The sequence below is a fragment of the Mustela nigripes genome, chromosome 10 (assembly GCF_022355385.1).
Source record: "Mustela nigripes isolate SB6536 chromosome 10, MUSNIG.SB6536, whole genome shotgun sequence".
NCBI lineage: Eukaryota > Metazoa > Chordata > Mammalia > Carnivora > Mustelidae > Mustela > Mustela nigripes.
The window spans coordinates 42,316,355-42,333,544 of NC_081566.1; the positions used below are offsets into that span (position 1 = coordinate 42,316,355).

General features: G+C 55.9%; 1 protein-coding gene across 17 annotated transcripts in view; it reads left to right on the top strand.

Moving 5' to 3' along the window:
• Positions 1-17,190, top strand: part of NFASC (neurofascin) — a 174,994-nt gene that overhangs the window by 118,701 nt on the left and 39,103 nt on the right. For 11 of the 17 annotated variants that reach the window (XM_059413205.1, XM_059413212.1, XM_059413215.1 and 8 more), the window contains 11 exons: positions 5,938-6,049; positions 6,475-6,659; positions 7,938-8,069; positions 10,405-10,548; positions 11,214-11,325; positions 11,590-11,756; positions 12,451-12,598; positions 13,808-13,932; positions 14,858-14,902; positions 16,153-16,254; positions 16,561-16,758. In XM_059413205.1, the coding sequence (XP_059269188.1) occupies positions 5,938-6,049; positions 6,475-6,659; positions 7,938-8,069; positions 10,405-10,548; positions 11,214-11,325; positions 11,590-11,756; positions 12,451-12,598; positions 13,808-13,932; positions 14,858-14,902; positions 16,153-16,254; positions 16,561-16,758 (1,470 nt within the window). The remainder of the gene's footprint in view (positions 1-5,937; positions 6,050-6,474; positions 6,660-7,937; positions 8,070-10,404; positions 10,549-11,213; positions 11,326-11,589; positions 11,757-12,450; positions 12,599-13,807; positions 13,933-14,857; positions 14,903-16,152; positions 16,255-16,560; positions 16,759-17,190) is intronic. The other 6 variants (XM_059413208.1, XM_059413211.1, XM_059413218.1 and 3 more) reach the window with 1 other exon arrangement.

Sequence of the window (17,190 nt, forward strand, 5' to 3'; positions counted from 1 at the left end):
GCGGTGGCTTCCGGGAATGCGTAAGCCGCCAGGTGCTGAAATCTGGATCAGATTGGTCGGAACAGGGTAGGACTCCAAAAGAGCTTCCTGGAAGGTTCTGTGATGGGTGGAGGGAGCGTGTCAGAGGAGAGGGGAGTCTGCACAGTGAGGAGGAAATAGGGAATCTGGTGCCTGTTAGTGGTTTAAAGGATGCAGAAAGCTTTGTGATGCGGTGGCTTCCGGGAATGCGTAAGCCGCCAGGTGCTGAAATCTGGATCAGATTGGTCGGAACAGGGTAGGACTCCAAAAGAGCTTCCTGGAAGGTTCTGTGATGGGTGGAGGGAGCGTGTCAGAGGAGAGGGGAGTCTGCACAGTGAGGAGGAAATAGGGAATCTGGTGCCTGTTAGTGGTTTAAAGGATGCAGAAAGCTTTGTGATAGAGTGTCTGGATGTGATTTGCCTGCCTTGCAATCTTGTTTTAGTTACTGGGGGCACCGTTTCACCCGCGTCTCTTTAAAAATCCCTCTGGGAAAAATGAGCGAGAGTCCAGCTCTGAGTTCTCTTTGAAGGTAAGTATAAAGGGAGGTGGGCCATGCCTGGTCTCTGTTCCCTGGGCTGCTTCTGTCCTCCGGCAGCGTGTGCAAATTCAGGGCCCACCAGTCCGCACACTTGCATGTCCCAGAAGAGTTTCCGTGAGGCGTATTTCTAACTCATCACACAACTGGTTGCTCAAGCTGATTAGTAGAGTAATTGGCTATTTCCACACCTGAGCCCCCGCCCCCACACCACCAGGGCTCAAGAATGTCTTGTTTTCCTTGCGCAGCCAGAGGGAATAGTCGTTTGCTGGCTTTGGCAAGGCAGCTGGCCTCCGTCATCAGTTATGCCTCGGAAGCTGAGGCTGCAGGTCCCCAGGGTGGTCATTGTGGCCTCAGATGGATAGGAAGTGTCTGCATTGTGATGTGCTAATATAAACAATGATCGGTGTCTAGAGTGGGGGAGGGGAAGAAGGAGGGAGAGCCCCGGAGCAAGGCAAAGGCTCTAACTTGGCATCAAGCAGCTAGAGCCACACTGAGATTCTGCCAAGGAGATTTACTGCCCAAGGAAGCAGGAGATCTTTGTTGGTTTCAGGACGCTGTTTGTTTTCAAAATAATGGGGCCAACCAGCATTGTGTCTAGAGCCCCAGAGCACTGGTGTGGAATGTGCCTGTCTCTAAATTGGATTTCAGGTTATCTGTTACGGAAGTACTCTTGAAGCTAGAGTATGTCAGAGCCAGAACGTCCCTTAGAGACTGTCTGGTCCAAGCACCTTGCTTTGTGTTGGATAAACCGTGCAGGGGAACACGCATGTAGAATTATTTTCTCAGCGGGATAAATTTGAGTGATTCCAGCCACTTAAACTTTGCAGCCAGTGGTAGATTTGATTATGAGTGAATGGGTGGGAGTTCTAAGAGCCATCCAGGGCTAGGACACCCAGCAAAGCTCGTAAAACGCACATGGAGATCAACCCCTTCTCCTCAACCCAGAGTAGAATGAATGGTGCTGACCCAAGCATGAAGCCAGCTGGAAGGGACCTAAAGTCAAAGTGAGACACATGCTGAGCAAAGGACAGCTAGGTCGAATGCTTCTAGAAAGAAACATGAAGTGAAAAGGAAGAAAGATAAGGTCCTTCCTGAGTACAGGGCGGGACATAGAGACACAAGACAGTGACAAGTGCCCAGTGCATCTGTCTGCTTAGCTTTGAAACATGGCACATCTCTTAAAGGGGTAAGGCCACCCTACGAACTACATTTTGTTCTAGTGATTCTACAGTGGTTTGGTATCCTTCGAACCTACGCCAGATGGCCCCCGACCCACTGAGTGGCAAGGGAAGCTGGTCTGAGATGGCTTGCCACATAGAATTCGCCCAGTGAGGAGACAAGGAAGAGAAGAATGGGCACTCGGAGGTAGACAGCCTCCAGTGAAATGCAGGCTCCTGAGTGACCTTGGGTGATTCATTTAGTGTGTGAAAACCTTAATGTCCTCATCTGTGAAGTAGGTATACAATGTGCCTCCCAAGACTGCTGTGAACAGTGACCAGGGTGACGCGCCTCTGGTCGCTAGCGTGGCATCAGACACGTCAGTGATGAGTACGTGTCCCCCCAGTATTGGTATTGAAGGATTGAATGTGTTAGTGCTGACTGAGGTCAAGATGGGCACAGAGAAGTCGAAGAGAAGCCAAGGGCAAGAAGCCAATCAGCAAGGACGATTATGGGAAGAAAGTACTGCAGAGGGAGGGACTTGAGGGCAGACTAGAAAAGGGAAAGTCATCAGATCCTCAGCCCTGCTTGACACCTCCATCAGAAAAAAGGCCCACCTCTCAAAAAGTGAGGGGTTGAGGTCAGACTTATGGAAGAGATTTCCTGACGGTGGAAGGTATCAAATGTTACTAGACAGAGAGTTTTTCTTGTCATCTGGGATTGTTTCATCAACCATTCCTGGAGCCAGAGCTGAATGAAATGCCACAGAGCCAACCCCACGAGCCCTTAATCCTGGGAATCAAAAGCAGCAAATGTGGGATCCAGTTGCCCCTAAAAGCTGTTTTTGCCAAAAGTTCTCAGCTATATCTGATGCATTGGCTCTTTTCTACTAACCGACAGCACTTAACAGAAGGGAGCAACTTAGGTTTTCAGCAATCTTGACCCTTCCTCTTGTAGGAATCGATGAAGACATTTTTTCATTGGCCCTTTAAAGCCAAGGTGGGTGAGGCAGTATCATCTCTCGATGTCTCCCTGCTGACCAGATCCCCCTGGAAACCCATGCTCCCATTCCTGAGCCAGGGAGAACAGGAAAGGACAGACTGTCCTTAGGTTAGAGGTCAGAAGGGCCCTTGTAGGAAGATCTTCCTGAACCCACCAATGTGAGTTTTGGCATCTAGATTCTGAGTTTTATCCGATATTAGGTCCAACCCCAGCCCTGAAGATCAGGGAGAAAAAGAGAAGCATTATCAAGCTTGTCAGGCTGAATCTCCACCTCTAAGAGGGTAGGTGACATCCTGTGACCCTGGGAGACTCTCATCCTCCACCGTGTAGAGGCCTAGAGAGAAATCACCTTTCTCTTGGAGAGTCTTCCTGGGTCTCTTTCCCCAGAGAAAGAAACTAGCCACCTTCCCTTGGGAGCAGTGGCCCCGAAAGCCACCAGCTGGATTGTCCTCCAACAGTTTTCCTGTAATTCCCTCCAGCTGCCGCTGACCACATTTTTCATAACCCCCAATTCAGGTCCAGCTTCTCATCCCGTAATGACACCACGTGTCACCCTGACTCCTCTTCAAGCTTTCCATGGCCTTAAGAATCCACTTGAGAATACTCTGGGGCTTCTTAATTCCTAGCCCAACTTCTTTCTCCAGCTCGGGCCTGAGTTTATCTGATGGCCACCAAGGAGGGATGGAGTCTTACCGAGCAGAAGAGGTTCACCAGAGCAGCTCACCAAGACACTAAGTCTTTTCCCCTTTGACACTTTTGCCCTTGGGTTTGGGTTTTTTTTGGTTTGATACTCCCAAAGCTGGCTGTCCGAAGGAGGGACAGATGGGCTAACCATCTCTAAGGAGGCAAGCTCGGAGAGCTCTCAGGACATGCTTTGGTGCCAAATGGTCCAGAATCCAAAACATAAGTGGCTTGTGACCTTGCCAAGTCTATGGATTTCCTTGAGCCTCAGTTCCCTCTGCTGAAAATGGTGGTGGTACCCCCACACACGTCTCCCCCGGATTGTTGTGAGGAGTAAGCGTGACTCTGACGCCTAGAGAGAGCTATTAGCACAGGCTTGGCCCCTCGGGCTTATACCAAACGCTGGCCCTGATTAGAGCCTCTGACTTTTAGGATGTTCTTCCCTCTATTTTTGAACTTTGGCTTGTTTCCCAGTAGCTTCTCTTCCTTTGGGATAATTCTATGGTTGCTAGCCCACACCCTACCAGTGCAGCATGGCTGTAACCTTTTCATAGTCATGGCTGCAACACGTCAAGGCCCCCACAGCGAGACTCGGCTCGTTTCTCCGCCTGCTCTGCTGGCTAAGTGTGCTCGTGCTATGGTGTGAATTAAATGTCCACGGGGTCGCAGGCTGTCTTCTGCCAAGTTGGTCCCTGTGTGGAAGGAGTATGCCAACCAAGCTGGGGCCGTCCACGTTGTCCCCGCTTCCCAGCAACGGACAGCCTCACCAGAGCCTCCTGCCCTGAAATAGCCTTCTCACAGTTCCCTTGACCTTGTGTTATCTGGACTGTTTGGGGGATTCCATGATAACGGGTGGGAGGAAGCTGCTGCTTTGGTATCCGGCTTCCTTGGTCCTGAGAGCTGGCTGCTACGAGGGTCATAGACGGTAACCGATTAACCGCATAATGGATTAACCCGGTCAGTAGCCACTGTTGTATATGTGTGTGCTGGTGGGACATGTGAGGACATCTGCACGGGTAATAACATGTGGGGTACACAGTTGCCTTCTTTTTTGTTCCCTTCTCCCTTTACATTCATTCATCGCACCAACACCTACTGAACGCTTGCTCTATGTGCCATGCATTGTGCCAGCCGTCTCACTAACTCTGCACACGTCTTATCATTTCTTCCCCTGACGAAAGCATAAAGTAGACTCCAGCTCTTTGAAGCGCACTCCGCAATGGCTAGTGGAGAGAAGCTGAGTGCCTCTAAGACAGGAGCCATGTGGATCCAGCCAGGCACCAGCCTGTCCGACGAGCTCCTGTAGGGGACATCAGTTTCCCTACCACTCTGTCCTCATGGCCGGGACCCCTTAACAGCCCCCAGCCGGGAAGATGCCTTTGTCCCCACTCCAGGTGTCTCTGGTGGCTTCCAGCTCCTGGCAGCTCTGCCTGCCTTTCTCCCCTCGCTTCTCCAACTGAGCGTAAGACCCACTGCACCACTGGGTGGGCTCAGCTTCTAGAGTTAACTCTTCGTGTTTACAACCCTACACCTTTGGGCAGGGGTGTGTCTCCCAGCTTCCCCTCGCTTTGGGGTTCCTGGCTGGAAAACCTTCCCTCTCCTCCCTCCCACCTTACCCATGTCCATAGAGCTGTGCAAAAAGCTCCCCAGGAGAGGTGGGGTGCAGGTAAGGTGGGGTCCAGACTTGCATGTCCCAGTCCACAGCCAAACAGCCACCCCGGCCGTGTCGATCTCTGGGAGCCACCTGGCCTCCAATCCCCACGTGCACGTCACTGTCGGTGGACGTGGCTGTTCCAGCCTCGTTGAACTGTCGATCTGCTCCTCCATCTTGGCTGCCCCTTTCCACTCCCCCTCCCCCAGTCTCTCACATCCAATTAACACCCTCCCTCCAGCCCCCTCCCAGAGTCATTAGTGAAGAAGCAGAATGGTCTTGGCCCCAGAGTGATTTCCTGTCATCTCTGCTCATTCATTCTCTCCACGCCTCTGCTAAACCAGACTGTTCATCCGGGTCTCTGCGGGCTCCTCCCAGCTCCTTGTCTCCAGGGTCCCAGAGAGCAGGTTGTCTGTCCTGTGGCCCCAGTGCATGCCTTCTCACTCATCCATGGCTGCTGAGACGGCCTCCCGGGGGGGGTGGGGGGGGGCGCCACATTGGTCTCTGGGGTCCCAACACAAGATGCTCGGGGGGTCGACGGCTCACTGCTCAGGCAACCCCCTCCTCCTTGCCCAGGAAGGCAGGGTTTACTGAACTGGGGAGGAAGCTGGACTCCTCTTGGCAGATCCTTTCAGAACTTGAGATGCTCACACACATGTGCCAGTGGGGCCGGGGAGCCCCGCGCTTCCTAACATACCTCTCTTAATGATGCGATGCCCCGGCCCTTGTCGGGGGTGGGGTTCAGCTGGGAGGGTCTGGGGCTTGGTGCCTCTGAGGGTAACAGGGTAAGTAGGGGGTGTGATGACACTTCTTCCTAGCCTGACCGCTTGGGCCTCGTGGGTCCGCTCTGGGCAGGAGGCTTATGACGGCATCTTCTATCCTATTTCAGCACGAGGAGTTGCAGAAAGGACCCCCAGCTTCATGTACCCCCAGGGCACGGCGAGCAGTCAGATGGTGCTGCGCGGCATGGATCTCCTACTGGAGTGCATCGCCTCCGGGGTGTACGTACAGCCCGCATCCCCACTCTGGCCCCTCTCCAGGAGGACGGGGGGCGGGAATTTGTGCAGGGGCTCTTCGTGCCGCAGTCTGAGGGGGCGAAAAGAGACACAGACAGCCCCTAGCCGGGCTTTTGCAAAGCATCATCATTCCCATCCCTTTCTGGCTGTCTTCTTTATGGGTAATGGACGAGGAAAGGAGACGGGGTAATGTCCTGCACGTGTGTTCACACCCGTGTGACTTCCCAGCAGTGCCTCGGTGCTCTGTGGCCGAGCACCCCCTCCGTACGGGAGAGGTCCGCTCTCAGGGGAGCGTCCTCCCTCCTGAGCGCCTGGACACTTCCAGCATGCCTGGGTGGCCCGGGCTCGGTGGAAGAGCAGCAGGCCCAGGGCTGGGGGTAACCCCTGTGTCCTGCTCACTCCTCTCCCAGCCCGACGCCAGACATCGCATGGTACAAGAAGGGGGGGGACCTTCCCTCTGACAAGGCTAAGTTTGAGAACTTTAACAAGGCTCTACGCATCACCAACGTCTCCGAGGAGGACTCCGGGGAGTACTTCTGCCTGGCCTCCAACAAGATGGGCAGCACCCGGCACACGATCTCGGTGAGAGTAAAGGGTACGTTGTGTGTATTTCTCATTATGATGATTTGCCAGCCCTGCACGCCACAGCGTACCTTTCCCTCCACGGGGAGGAGGGGGCGGGGGGAGTAGGAGAGACCTGATGGCACACTGGCTAGTGGCAATAGTGATCTGCCAGGGACAGCGTTACCCCCCGGATGTGAGAGAGAGAGAGAGTGTGTGTGTGTGTGTGTGTGTGTGTGTACACAGTGGGTATGAGGGGAAGGAGCTGCACCCTGACCATCCCCCTCCTCTCTGTGTTGCCTTGGGCTCCCCCCACAGGTGAAGGTACCCCCATGGGCCATTTGGATTTCACGCAGCCCCATTTCTTTCTTACATTTTGCATTCCCGTTCACGGTGTGTCGTGTTAGCTCTGTGCTGTCTGTGTACTTGTGCATGGTTTTTCTCTTAAAAATGGGGAGTTATCAGAGCACAGATTATTTTTTTAAAAGCCACCTCCCTCCCTCCATGGTGCCGATGGCCCATCTGACCTGTGGTGGGCAATAGAGCACGTGCCTTTATAGGTCCCGGCCGTGGGTGATGAGGTACACCAGTCCCTGTCAGCCTGGCGCTGACCGGATGATGGGGACGATGAGGTCTGATTCTGAGAGTGCAAGAACTTGGGAAGCCCTCGCTCCGTTGACCTGATGACTTTGGTTTCAGCGCTCCACTTAGACCAGGTTCTTAACCTTTTGGGGGGTATCAAGATCTTTTGAGAATCTGATCAATCCACAGGAACTTCTCAGGAAAAAAAAAAATCCCCATCTCCACATATTCCCAGTTGGAAGGGACAGCCAGTCTGCTCTAACCAAAGCCTGATGCCTGAGGTCTTTTCTAAATGGTCTGATGTCATAGCAATAGCCCCAGGATCCCGGGCTTGCTTTACTAACTGTCGCCTTCGGGTGCTCATCATGAACACCTGTGGGGCTCTAAAAGCATCCACTGCCCCAGCCTCCCCTGAGAATTCAGACTTAGTAGGTCTAAGCTGGGCCCCAGTGCCCATGTTTGTTCAGAGCTCTTCAGAGGAGTCTAACGGGCGGCCGCAGTTTAGAACTATTGTTCTGTGAACCTGAAATAGAGCGGGAAGCATCTGCGGAGCCAAGCCCACCAAAGGCAGGCTGGACTGAGTCGTCCCATGAGGATGAGCCCCTGGGCAGGTGGTGAGGGTCTGGAGCTGGCTCTTGGAGGCTCCTGCCTTCCCAGCGAGAGCCGGTCGGTGTCTCCTGCCTGCCCCCAGTCATCTAACGCCGCGGCCTGCGCTCCGCTTGTCTTCCAGCTGCTCCCTACTGGCTGGACGAACCCAAGAACCTTATCCTGGCTCCTGGCGAGGATGGGAGGCTGGTGTGTCGAGCCAATGGGAACCCCAAGCCCACTGTCCAGTGGATGATAAATGGGGAGCCTCTGCAGTGTAAGTAACAAGCTGTTGTCCCACTTGACTCCGCTGGGCCTCCCTTCAGAGCCTCCAGGGCCCCATCCCTATGCGCCGGCCCTGGGTGCACAGAAGGAAGTTAATGACTAGCCCCTTGGCCACTGCTTGGGGAGCATCCCAGCTCTCTAGGCATCTCAAGAGGCAGGAAACCTATGCTTATGTTCCCATATTTAGGGAGCATGTAACTCCCTTGGGTTTTTCTTGAATCTTGTTTTCTGCCCTAAACCACCACCCAGCCCAGTTTCCAGGTCTACAGAGATCCGGCCTCTGAGTTGGGGAGGGCCATGGAAGGTAGAGCAGAGCTCAGTAAGCTGCTGTGTTTAGTTACCCAAGCCCCACTCTCTGCTGAGGGCAAACCGAGAGCCAGGCTGGATAGGAGGAAGAACTGCCCCCTGAGAGCAGAGAAGCACTGATGCATTTCCTGGGTGTGCCCAGATTTGGGGAAACTGAGTCCTGCCTGCTGGCTGGAGTAAGTGACTGCAGGGCTCCTTCCGGCCAGGGCTCTGGGTCAAGTTTTCCCATCATAGTCTCTCCGGTTGCATTTACTTTATAAAATGTCCTTGTGGGTCTCTGAGACTGCCGGACGCCTGCACCATCTACTGCTGGGGGCAGAGCTCCTTCCCAGCCCATGACCTTGCCCTGTGCAGGAGCAGAGATGCAGAGGTTGCCCGCCCTCTGCTGTTCTCCCTGTCCTGACAGCACTCTGGGAACAAGGCAGACAAAGGCAGCAGACTCCACAGCGCCACAGAATAAATGCAGAGCCCAGGACTTGCCACTGAGCCCTGGCCCTGGAAAGGTCACCTGTCACTTACAAGGAGCAGCTGAGAAGAAAGTTGGCTCCACGAGAATTGCCAGGGAAGGAGGTGTTGAAGTTGCTGGCGTAGACTTCATGCCTTTGTGCTGAGTGGGGACTTGGGGGCGGGTGATAAAGATGCTGATCTGTCTTTATTTGCCTCCTGCTGATTCCCCAGTTCCAGGCTCAGACATGCTGTCTGTGGCGGGGCGCCTCGGGGGCCGGACGCTGGGTGGTCCTCTCCCCACTGTGGCTACCGGCCTGAGCTATCCTGGATGCATTCACAGACCGTCCAAACCAAGTCACCTTGGCTCAGTCCAGAAACCCTACAGAGGAAAGTCACCTTCCCATGAAAGATGAGAAAAGTGGCGATTCCTTACGTTTCTAGAAAACTTACTTTATACCGCTCATTATCGTTCTTTTAGTAAAGCTCCTCGGAGTGGGAGAAGGATGGGAGTAATTCTCCAAAACTTGACAGATGAGGGAAATGAGGCCCAGATTTACTGATTTGTCCCAGTCCCGGATGGATGTGTGAACAGGACTGAGAGCCCGTGGCCACTCCCCAGCCTCTGCTCTCTACATCCCAAGCCAGCTGTGCTGGAAGAGCTGCGGGAGGAAATAGCTTCTCTCGGTTTAGGACACATTTCTTGGGACGATCAGGTGGGCTTTGGCAAATTTAAGGACCCATTCAGTCTCGACAGGCATCAGCCTAAGGGTCTATGTGAATGTTTGAGGAATGCTCTGCTCCGAGGATGGGAAGGTGGTAGGTCTCATCCGGTTGTATATTCCTTTGTCCTTTTCAAAACCTTTAAGTATATGCAAAGTGTATTAAAATAATAAGAGCAATAGTAATCAGTGTGTGCTGGGCCTCTGCTGAGGAGGTTTTTTTTTTTTAAGATTTTTTTTACTGGAGAGAGAGCAGGACAGAGAGGGAGCAGAGGGGAGGAGCAGAGGGAGAAGGAGAAGCAGGCTCCTTGCTGAGCAAGGCTGAGCAAGTGCAGGGCTTGATCCCAAGGCCCAGGGATCATGACTCAAGCCAAAGGCAGATGCTCAACTGACCGAGCCATCCAGGCGCCCCTGCTGATGACTTTAGACATGTAATAAAATCTCAGGTTATCCTCATAAGAACCCTGCAAGGGGGTACGTCATCCCCATTCTGCACACAAGGATGCTGGAGCTCAGAGGAGCTGATGACGCTGGAGGTGATGTGGCTGGAATGCAAACCCCTTTCTTGTTTCGACGGCTCACGCTCTCAACTGCATCTGCCCAACTCTCACGCGGGTCCTGCAGGGACTCACAGTCCCATCGGACAGGCTGAGAAAGCAGCCCCGGTGGGTTTGATGATGGGCCCGAGGTCACACAGCCAGGCAGCAGTGGAGCCAGAAGCCGCGTCTCCTGGGGGCCACCGGGGGCTGCTTCCTCCACAGCACCCCAGTCATCTTAGGGAGCCCTGGTCAGAGCCCCAAGGGCCCTCTACCCACCCTTCCCGTTTCTCACGAGGCACGTCTTTCCTGTCCGCAGCGGCACCACCCAACCCAAACCGTGAGGTGGCTGGGGACACCATCATCTTCCGGGACACCCAGATCAGCAGCAGGGCGGTGTACCAGTGCAACACATCCAATGAGCATGGCTACCTGCTGGCCAACGCCTTCGTCAGCGTGCTGGGTGAGCGCACCCCTTCCTCGCCCTTGGGGCAGCCTCCCTGGGGCTTGCCCCTGTCGTGGGCCCACCTTCTGCTCCAAAGGTCGAAGGTCGGCCCAGCTGGGTGGGATAGGAGGGCCTGGGATGGAGGGAGCATGGAGACAGAAGATGAGTTTGCCAGGGACGATGGGGAACTTCAGATCCATGGGGCTGGGCGTGCAGACGGTCGATTCCTTGCTAGGATCATGTCTCCAGATGACGGGGAGGGGCCCATCTCACCCCCTCCGTGTATCCAGGCCAGCTCTGCCTGCATTCTCAGCGCCCCAGGGCAGGAGGTGGTTCTGAGTACTGGGGTCACTCCTAGATCAGGGAGAGGGCAGGGGCAACCAAGAGATGTGCTGGGGTGCAGAGGGGCAGTGTCAGTAGCTGCTGTATAATCTGGGGAGACCCTTTGCAAAAGCTGGATTGCACACAGGGTAGGTCGAGGGCAGAGAGATGAGCTTCCTCTTCCCTCCCCTAACCCTGGGAGGCTTCTTAAAGGAGGGAGGTTGATGGGGGAAGGATTGGGGGGTGGTAGGGAGGGCTCCTGAAATGCTGCTGCCCTGCTGGGGCACGTGGAAGACCTGGGGGGGGTGGGGACCAGAGGAGGTAGGTCCCCCTAGCCAAGGTCCATTCTCCGGGAATTGCAGATGTGCCACCCCGGATGCTATCACCCCGGAACCAGCTCATTAGGGTGATCCTGTACAACCGGACACGGCTGGACTGTCCGTTCTTTGGGTCCCCCATCCCCACACTCCGATGGTAAGTTCCAGGAGACCAGGCCACGCCCCTGGGGGTCCTCGGCCCAAAATCGGTATTCAGTGAGACCAGGCAACCTTATGGGGTCCGAATAGGTAGGAAGTTGACCAATCATTGAGGTCAGCCCCCCTTAATGTGCAGAGGCAGAAACTGAAGCTCAGAGAAGGCCAGAGACTTGCCAGGGCCACCCAGCAGTGGGAGGCAGACCCCTGTCCGGGGGGCCGGCCCTCTCTCAGTGTGCTGTGTGTTCTGCTGCTCTGTCGTGAGGTTTAAGAACGGGCAGGGGAGTAACCTGGATGGTGGGAACTACCACGTCTATGAGAATGGCAGTCTGGAAATCAAGATGATCCGCAAAGAGGACCAAGGCATCTACACCTGTGTCGCCACCAACATCCTGGGCAAAGCTGAAAACCAGGTCCGCCTGGAGGTCAAAGGTAAAGGAGAGGTTGGTAGGGAGAGGGCAGGTTGGGGCAGCCAAGGAAGCCATCTCTTCAAAGTGACTCCCACACGCCATTCCCTTTGACAACTCACTGCTTGTCCTGTTGACTCCCTAATAGGGCCCTCCCTGTGGACCTCTGTGTCCTCACAGGGCTTCCAGCTGGCCTGGGTGCTGGAAGGGCAGGATCCTGTTCAGCCCGGTCCACGTGGGATTAGAAAGGGAAGCCTGGGGCACCTGGGTGTCTCAGTCATTAAGCATCTACCTTCGGCTCAGGTCATGATCCCAAGGTCCTGGGATCGAGCCCCACATCAGGCACCCTGTTCGGGGGGGAGCCTCCTTCTCCCTCTCCCACTCCCCCTGCTTGGGTTCCCTTTCTGGCTATCTTTCTTTGTCAAATAAATAAATAAAATCTTTTTTAAAAAAAAGAAGAGAGAAGAGTGAGACCCCCACTAACACCCCACTACCACCCTAGGAAATCGCAGGTTTCCAAACCAGAGAGAAAGGACCTGTTTCCTCCTTGGAATCGTGCCCACACACACACACACACCCCCCACCGTTCATGTAACTGAACGTTATCTCTGCCATTTTCCGTGGTCCATCTAACCTTTCATGCATGTCACGCCGTGTAGCCACATAGGGTGGTGGGTAGAGGCCACGCCAGTGATGAGCTCCCTCGGCTTCCCCCACAGACCCCACCAGGATCTTCCGGATGCCCGAGGACCAGGTGGCCAAACGGGGCACCACGGTGCAGCTGGAATGTCGGGTGAAGCACGACCCCTCCCTGAAGCTCACGGTCTCCTGGCTAAAGGATGATGAGCCTCTCTACATCGGAAACAGGTTTCTGCTCCTTCCTTCTCGAGTCTGGGCCCGTTTTCTTCCTCCTTGCCCTCAACACACTGAGGGAACCCGGGCATAAGGAGCTGCATCCTGCGTGTCCCCCAGGAACTGCTGCTGGGGGTGGGGTGGCTGTGCCAGGGGCTCCCCCACCCCACGTGCTCTCTGCCTCTCTCCTCCTCTTCTGTCTCACTCTCCTTCTGCCCACTCCTTTCTCTCATCCCTCCTTCTCTCCCCCTCTCCCCTCCTCCGCACTCCTCCTCCCTTCCTCTTCTGCTTTGAGGTCCCCTTGGCGCTCCGTCCTCAGCCCCGCTTGCAGTGCCCCTGTTGTCCAGCAGAGGGCAGGGCTGGCCCGAGCTGCCCGCCACTAGGGTGTTAGCTGGGGGTGTCTCAGCCCATAGGCACCTGGGAGGCTTTTACTAGACCACACCACCCTCCCGGGTCCAGATTCAAGTGGTGTGGGGGGAGCAGAGGCATTGACAGTGTCTAAAAGTCCCGACAGGTGTCTGTAATATGCAGTCTGTGATGGTGAGGACTGGTCCGAGCTGCTCCTTCCGCGAGACTCTTTGTCACAGCCCCTAACATCTCGGGGGGGTGATGATGGTGCAGGGTCAGGCCTAGGGAGCAGCACGATCATCTGGCTTTTGCAGGGGCATACCTGACAGGCAGGCACAGGCATCCACACTCAGTGGGCACCCACAGCTTTCACAGCGCACCCTGCTCTGTGGCACCCACCTCCCTCTGCAGGAGACAGTGCAGAGGAGCCCAGGACACCCGGCCTGAGCCTGGGTGCACAGACCGGCCTGGACTGAAGGGACAGCTGGAAGTAGGGGAAGGGGAGGGAAGCCAGCCTGCCTTTTGGGGGGTGGACCTAACTGTACCCTCATTTGGGAGGGGGGCACAGTGTAAGAAATGCACAGAGAGTAGACACGGTAGAGTTTGAGGACATGAACAAGGGTCAGAGCCACTTCTGCTTCACCCACTTGCCTTTTCCTCTCTGTCAAGCACTGAAGAGCTCCAGGGAACGGTGAAGACCATGGGAGGGAGCCTCCTGTCCCCTGCCAGGGGCTGTGGCTGCCCAGCCCAGCCTGTGATGCTCCCCTCTCACCCTCCATCCCCACTCCAGGGAGACAGCAGGCGGGGCGCAGAGCTCCCCACTCCCCGCCATCGGCCCACTCACCCTCCTCCCCACCCCTCCTGGGGCCCTTGCAGGATGAAGAAGGAAGACGACTCCCTGACCATCTTCGGTGTGGCCGAGCGGGACCAGGGCAGTTACACCTGTGTTGCCAGCACTGAGCTGGACCAGGACCTGGCCAAGGCCTACCTCACTGTGCTAGGTAACAGCCATGCTCACACACGCTCTGACCCTCCCCCGTCCCACCCCTTCCCGATCCCAGAGAAGCGGTGGAGCCTGGGCAGGTCCCAGGCCATCGCCTGTGGTCAGCGGGCTGGGCAGACACAGTGATCTCCTCCTTCTGATCTAAGGGTTAGGAAGGCGCTCCTTTCCGAGCAAGCTGTGCCAGGCACCTTACCTCTGAGGGGAATCATTAACTCACCCAAATCCTCAACAGATGGATGCCTGAACGAGAGAGGGAAGGTGGACAGAGGACAAATTTTTTTTAGACACTGTCCAAAAATGTCACTGTCACAAGATCATTTTGATGATCACAAGATCATTTTGACCTCTGTACCCAGTTAAAACAATCCATCGTTGAAGGCAGATTGCATTTTGAGTTGGTCCCACCAACACCTTCGGCCAGCTTCCCTCTCCCTCCCTCCCTGCGCCTGTCTCCTGACGGGATTCTGTAGGGCGCCCTGCATTTAGCAAACCGATCCCATCATGGCTGCCTTGTGTCTAGGCCAGACTGTAAATATGGAGCCGACCTCAATCCCAGGGGAAGATCACCTTTCCCATCCAGGGAAGCACATGCCTGGGTGTCCCCTTCTCACCTCTGTCCTCTCTCGGGCGTCGTATTGCTGTTACTGTTGGTGCGCTCCATCCCTTTGGTGGCGGTGACTCACAGTTGCCGGGGATGGCAGACCCAGGCCCACGGGGGCATTGGGATGGGAAGGAGACAAGCACCAGCCACAAAGGAAGCTTGAGGGGTGGCAGGGGGTTTCTCCATGGAAGCGAAGTTGTTTGTGCCCAGAACACCTCTGCCCAGGGCAGCTGTTCAACCCTTGGCCACCTACTCCCATCCTTCTAGAACACCTGTAACCCTGGATAACTTGCTAACCTGGATAACCTATCTTACCTTGCAGCTGATCAGGCCACTCCAACTAACCATTTGGCGGCCCTGCCCAAAGGTAATTCGTACTAATCACAGGACCCCAGCCAGAGCCCCGTCCAGGTAGCAGGGAGAGTGGGGTCTGAGGAGGAAGGTGCTACAGCACAGGACGTGCCAGGGGGAGGCCACTCACTGCCAATTCCGATGCCTTTCAAGGGCCCCGCCCTCTCCTCACAGCCCAGCCACCACCCGACTCTGGGCTTCCTGAGCCTTTCCTAGGTGGGGCTCCAAAGTCCTCGGCTGCTGTTCCTCCCCATGCCTTCCTTCCGGCCACACTCAGCACTTCCTGGTGGGGGCCTGTTCTCTCCCCCAGCTTCGGTCTCAGAAGCACGGAGGGGGCAGCTGGGAAAGCCCTCTCTTCAGATTACCCGCAGCCCGGCTTGTTTGCAGCCCCGCCTGTGGCGGCACACCCCTTCCCAGCCGGCATCCAAACGCGTGCACGCAGACACAGACGCGGACTCCTGTGACCCGCCTTCCCGATGCTCCCAGTAACCAGCCGGAGCACTGAGCTAACTGGCCCGAGCAGCCAAGATGGGGAAACATCCCGCATACCCCACCGGCAGTGCTGAGGTGGCCTCGTCCCCAGGCCAGGGTGGCCCTGGCAGCCACTGAGGAAGTCCAGTGAGACCGGATCCCCCAAAAGTGCTGTCCCCAGCCCCATTTGGAGGCTTGATGGGGCTTCTCTGTCCTGCTGTCCGTCACCGAAGCTCTGGACTGTGTCCCTACGTCCACCCTCGCCCGGTCCTCTGCTTTTGTCCCTCCCACGCTCCTAACCAGTCCACCTCGCTCGGCTCTCCCAACACCCCACTGAGCCCCTGCCCCCTCCAAGCCTTGGCACACAGAGTAGAAGGTAATTATCCTGAGAAAATGAGACCGGATCCCACACGTCCTCCCCAGTTTCCCTCCAGGTGGCCAGCATGGGTCTCATGGAAAGGGCAGCATTTTCCAAACGCTCACACCCTAAGAATAGCCACAGACAGGGGATGGGTTGGTCCCGGTTCTTGGTTCTCTCTGTGCCCTACATCCTTTGATGATTTTTTGAGGTGGTGGAATTTGAAGTCTCCTCTTTGTTCTTCCTCGGCCCAGGAAGAGGAACTGGGGTGGGCCCTGGGCTGACCCTTCCAGGAAGGCCAGGGCTGGTTCCTGCGGGTGCTGACCTCGGCCCGTCCGGGACCTATCGTAGGACAGTGTCCAAGGCCGGGGCCAGTGCAGGGACGGGCCGGCTCTAACTGGGGAGTCCCGTGTGGTGTCTTGTTCCTCTGCTGCCAGGACGGCCAGACCGACCCCGGGACCTGGAGCTCACAGACCTGGCGGAGAGGAGCGTGAGGCTGACCTGGATCCCAGGGGATGACAACAACAGCCCCATCACAGGTCAGCCCAGGGCCCTGCGCGCCAATCCAGAAAAGAGGGATGGACGGCAGCCTGGTTACTGGTAGCTGCTGGAGGCCTTGCCCTGGTTTCTGGTCCCGCTTCCCTCTTACCTGACGCGTGCCCTGGGCTATTCGCGGAGCACATGGAGGCCTTGGCTCCCCTTTCAGTGTCTGGGGTGGGGGGATTCTCCCTGTGCCTTTGTCTCCCCAAGGGAGAGTGTAAAGACTAGTGGGAACCGCGCAGGAGAACGTCACCGAAGTCCGCTACCTCAGCTCCCAAACAGCGCTGTCTTCCTTGCCTACTCAGACTACGTCGTCCAGTTCGAAGAGGACCAGTTCCAGCCTGGGGTCTGGCACGACCATTCCAAGTTCCCGGGCAGTGTCAACTCTGCCGTCCTCCAGCTGTCCCCATATGTCAATTACCAGTTCCGGGTCATTGCCATCAACGAGGTGGGCAGCAGCCACCCCAGCCTCCCCTCCGAGCGCTACCGGACCAGTGGGGCGCGTGAGTACCCGAGGGCTGATGGCCAAGGCGTTGAACCCAGCTGCCCTGAGGCCCCACTGAGTCCCCCCAGTTCCTGGCCACATGAACGTGGCGGGCCATTTAACTCCAAGGCTGGACTTCCTGAGCTTTGAGACAGGGAATGACAGCAACACTGCCTGCATTCCCGGGCAGTTGGGAGGCTTGGGTCTGGAGATCCGGTCTGGGTACCTACGCGATGTCTGACATATCATAAGTGCCCAGTAAATGCTCACTGCAGTTATTACTAATATCCTTAATAATTCTGGATCGTCTGCTGTACAGGGAAGCACTACGGCAATGATTTGCCATAGAAATACATAGTCTGGTGTTATCTCAGATTTCTTTCCCTATCACACTTGGGTAATTTAGATTTCTGAAAATACACCCACTCATTGCGAGTGGTGCTGCTCCCCC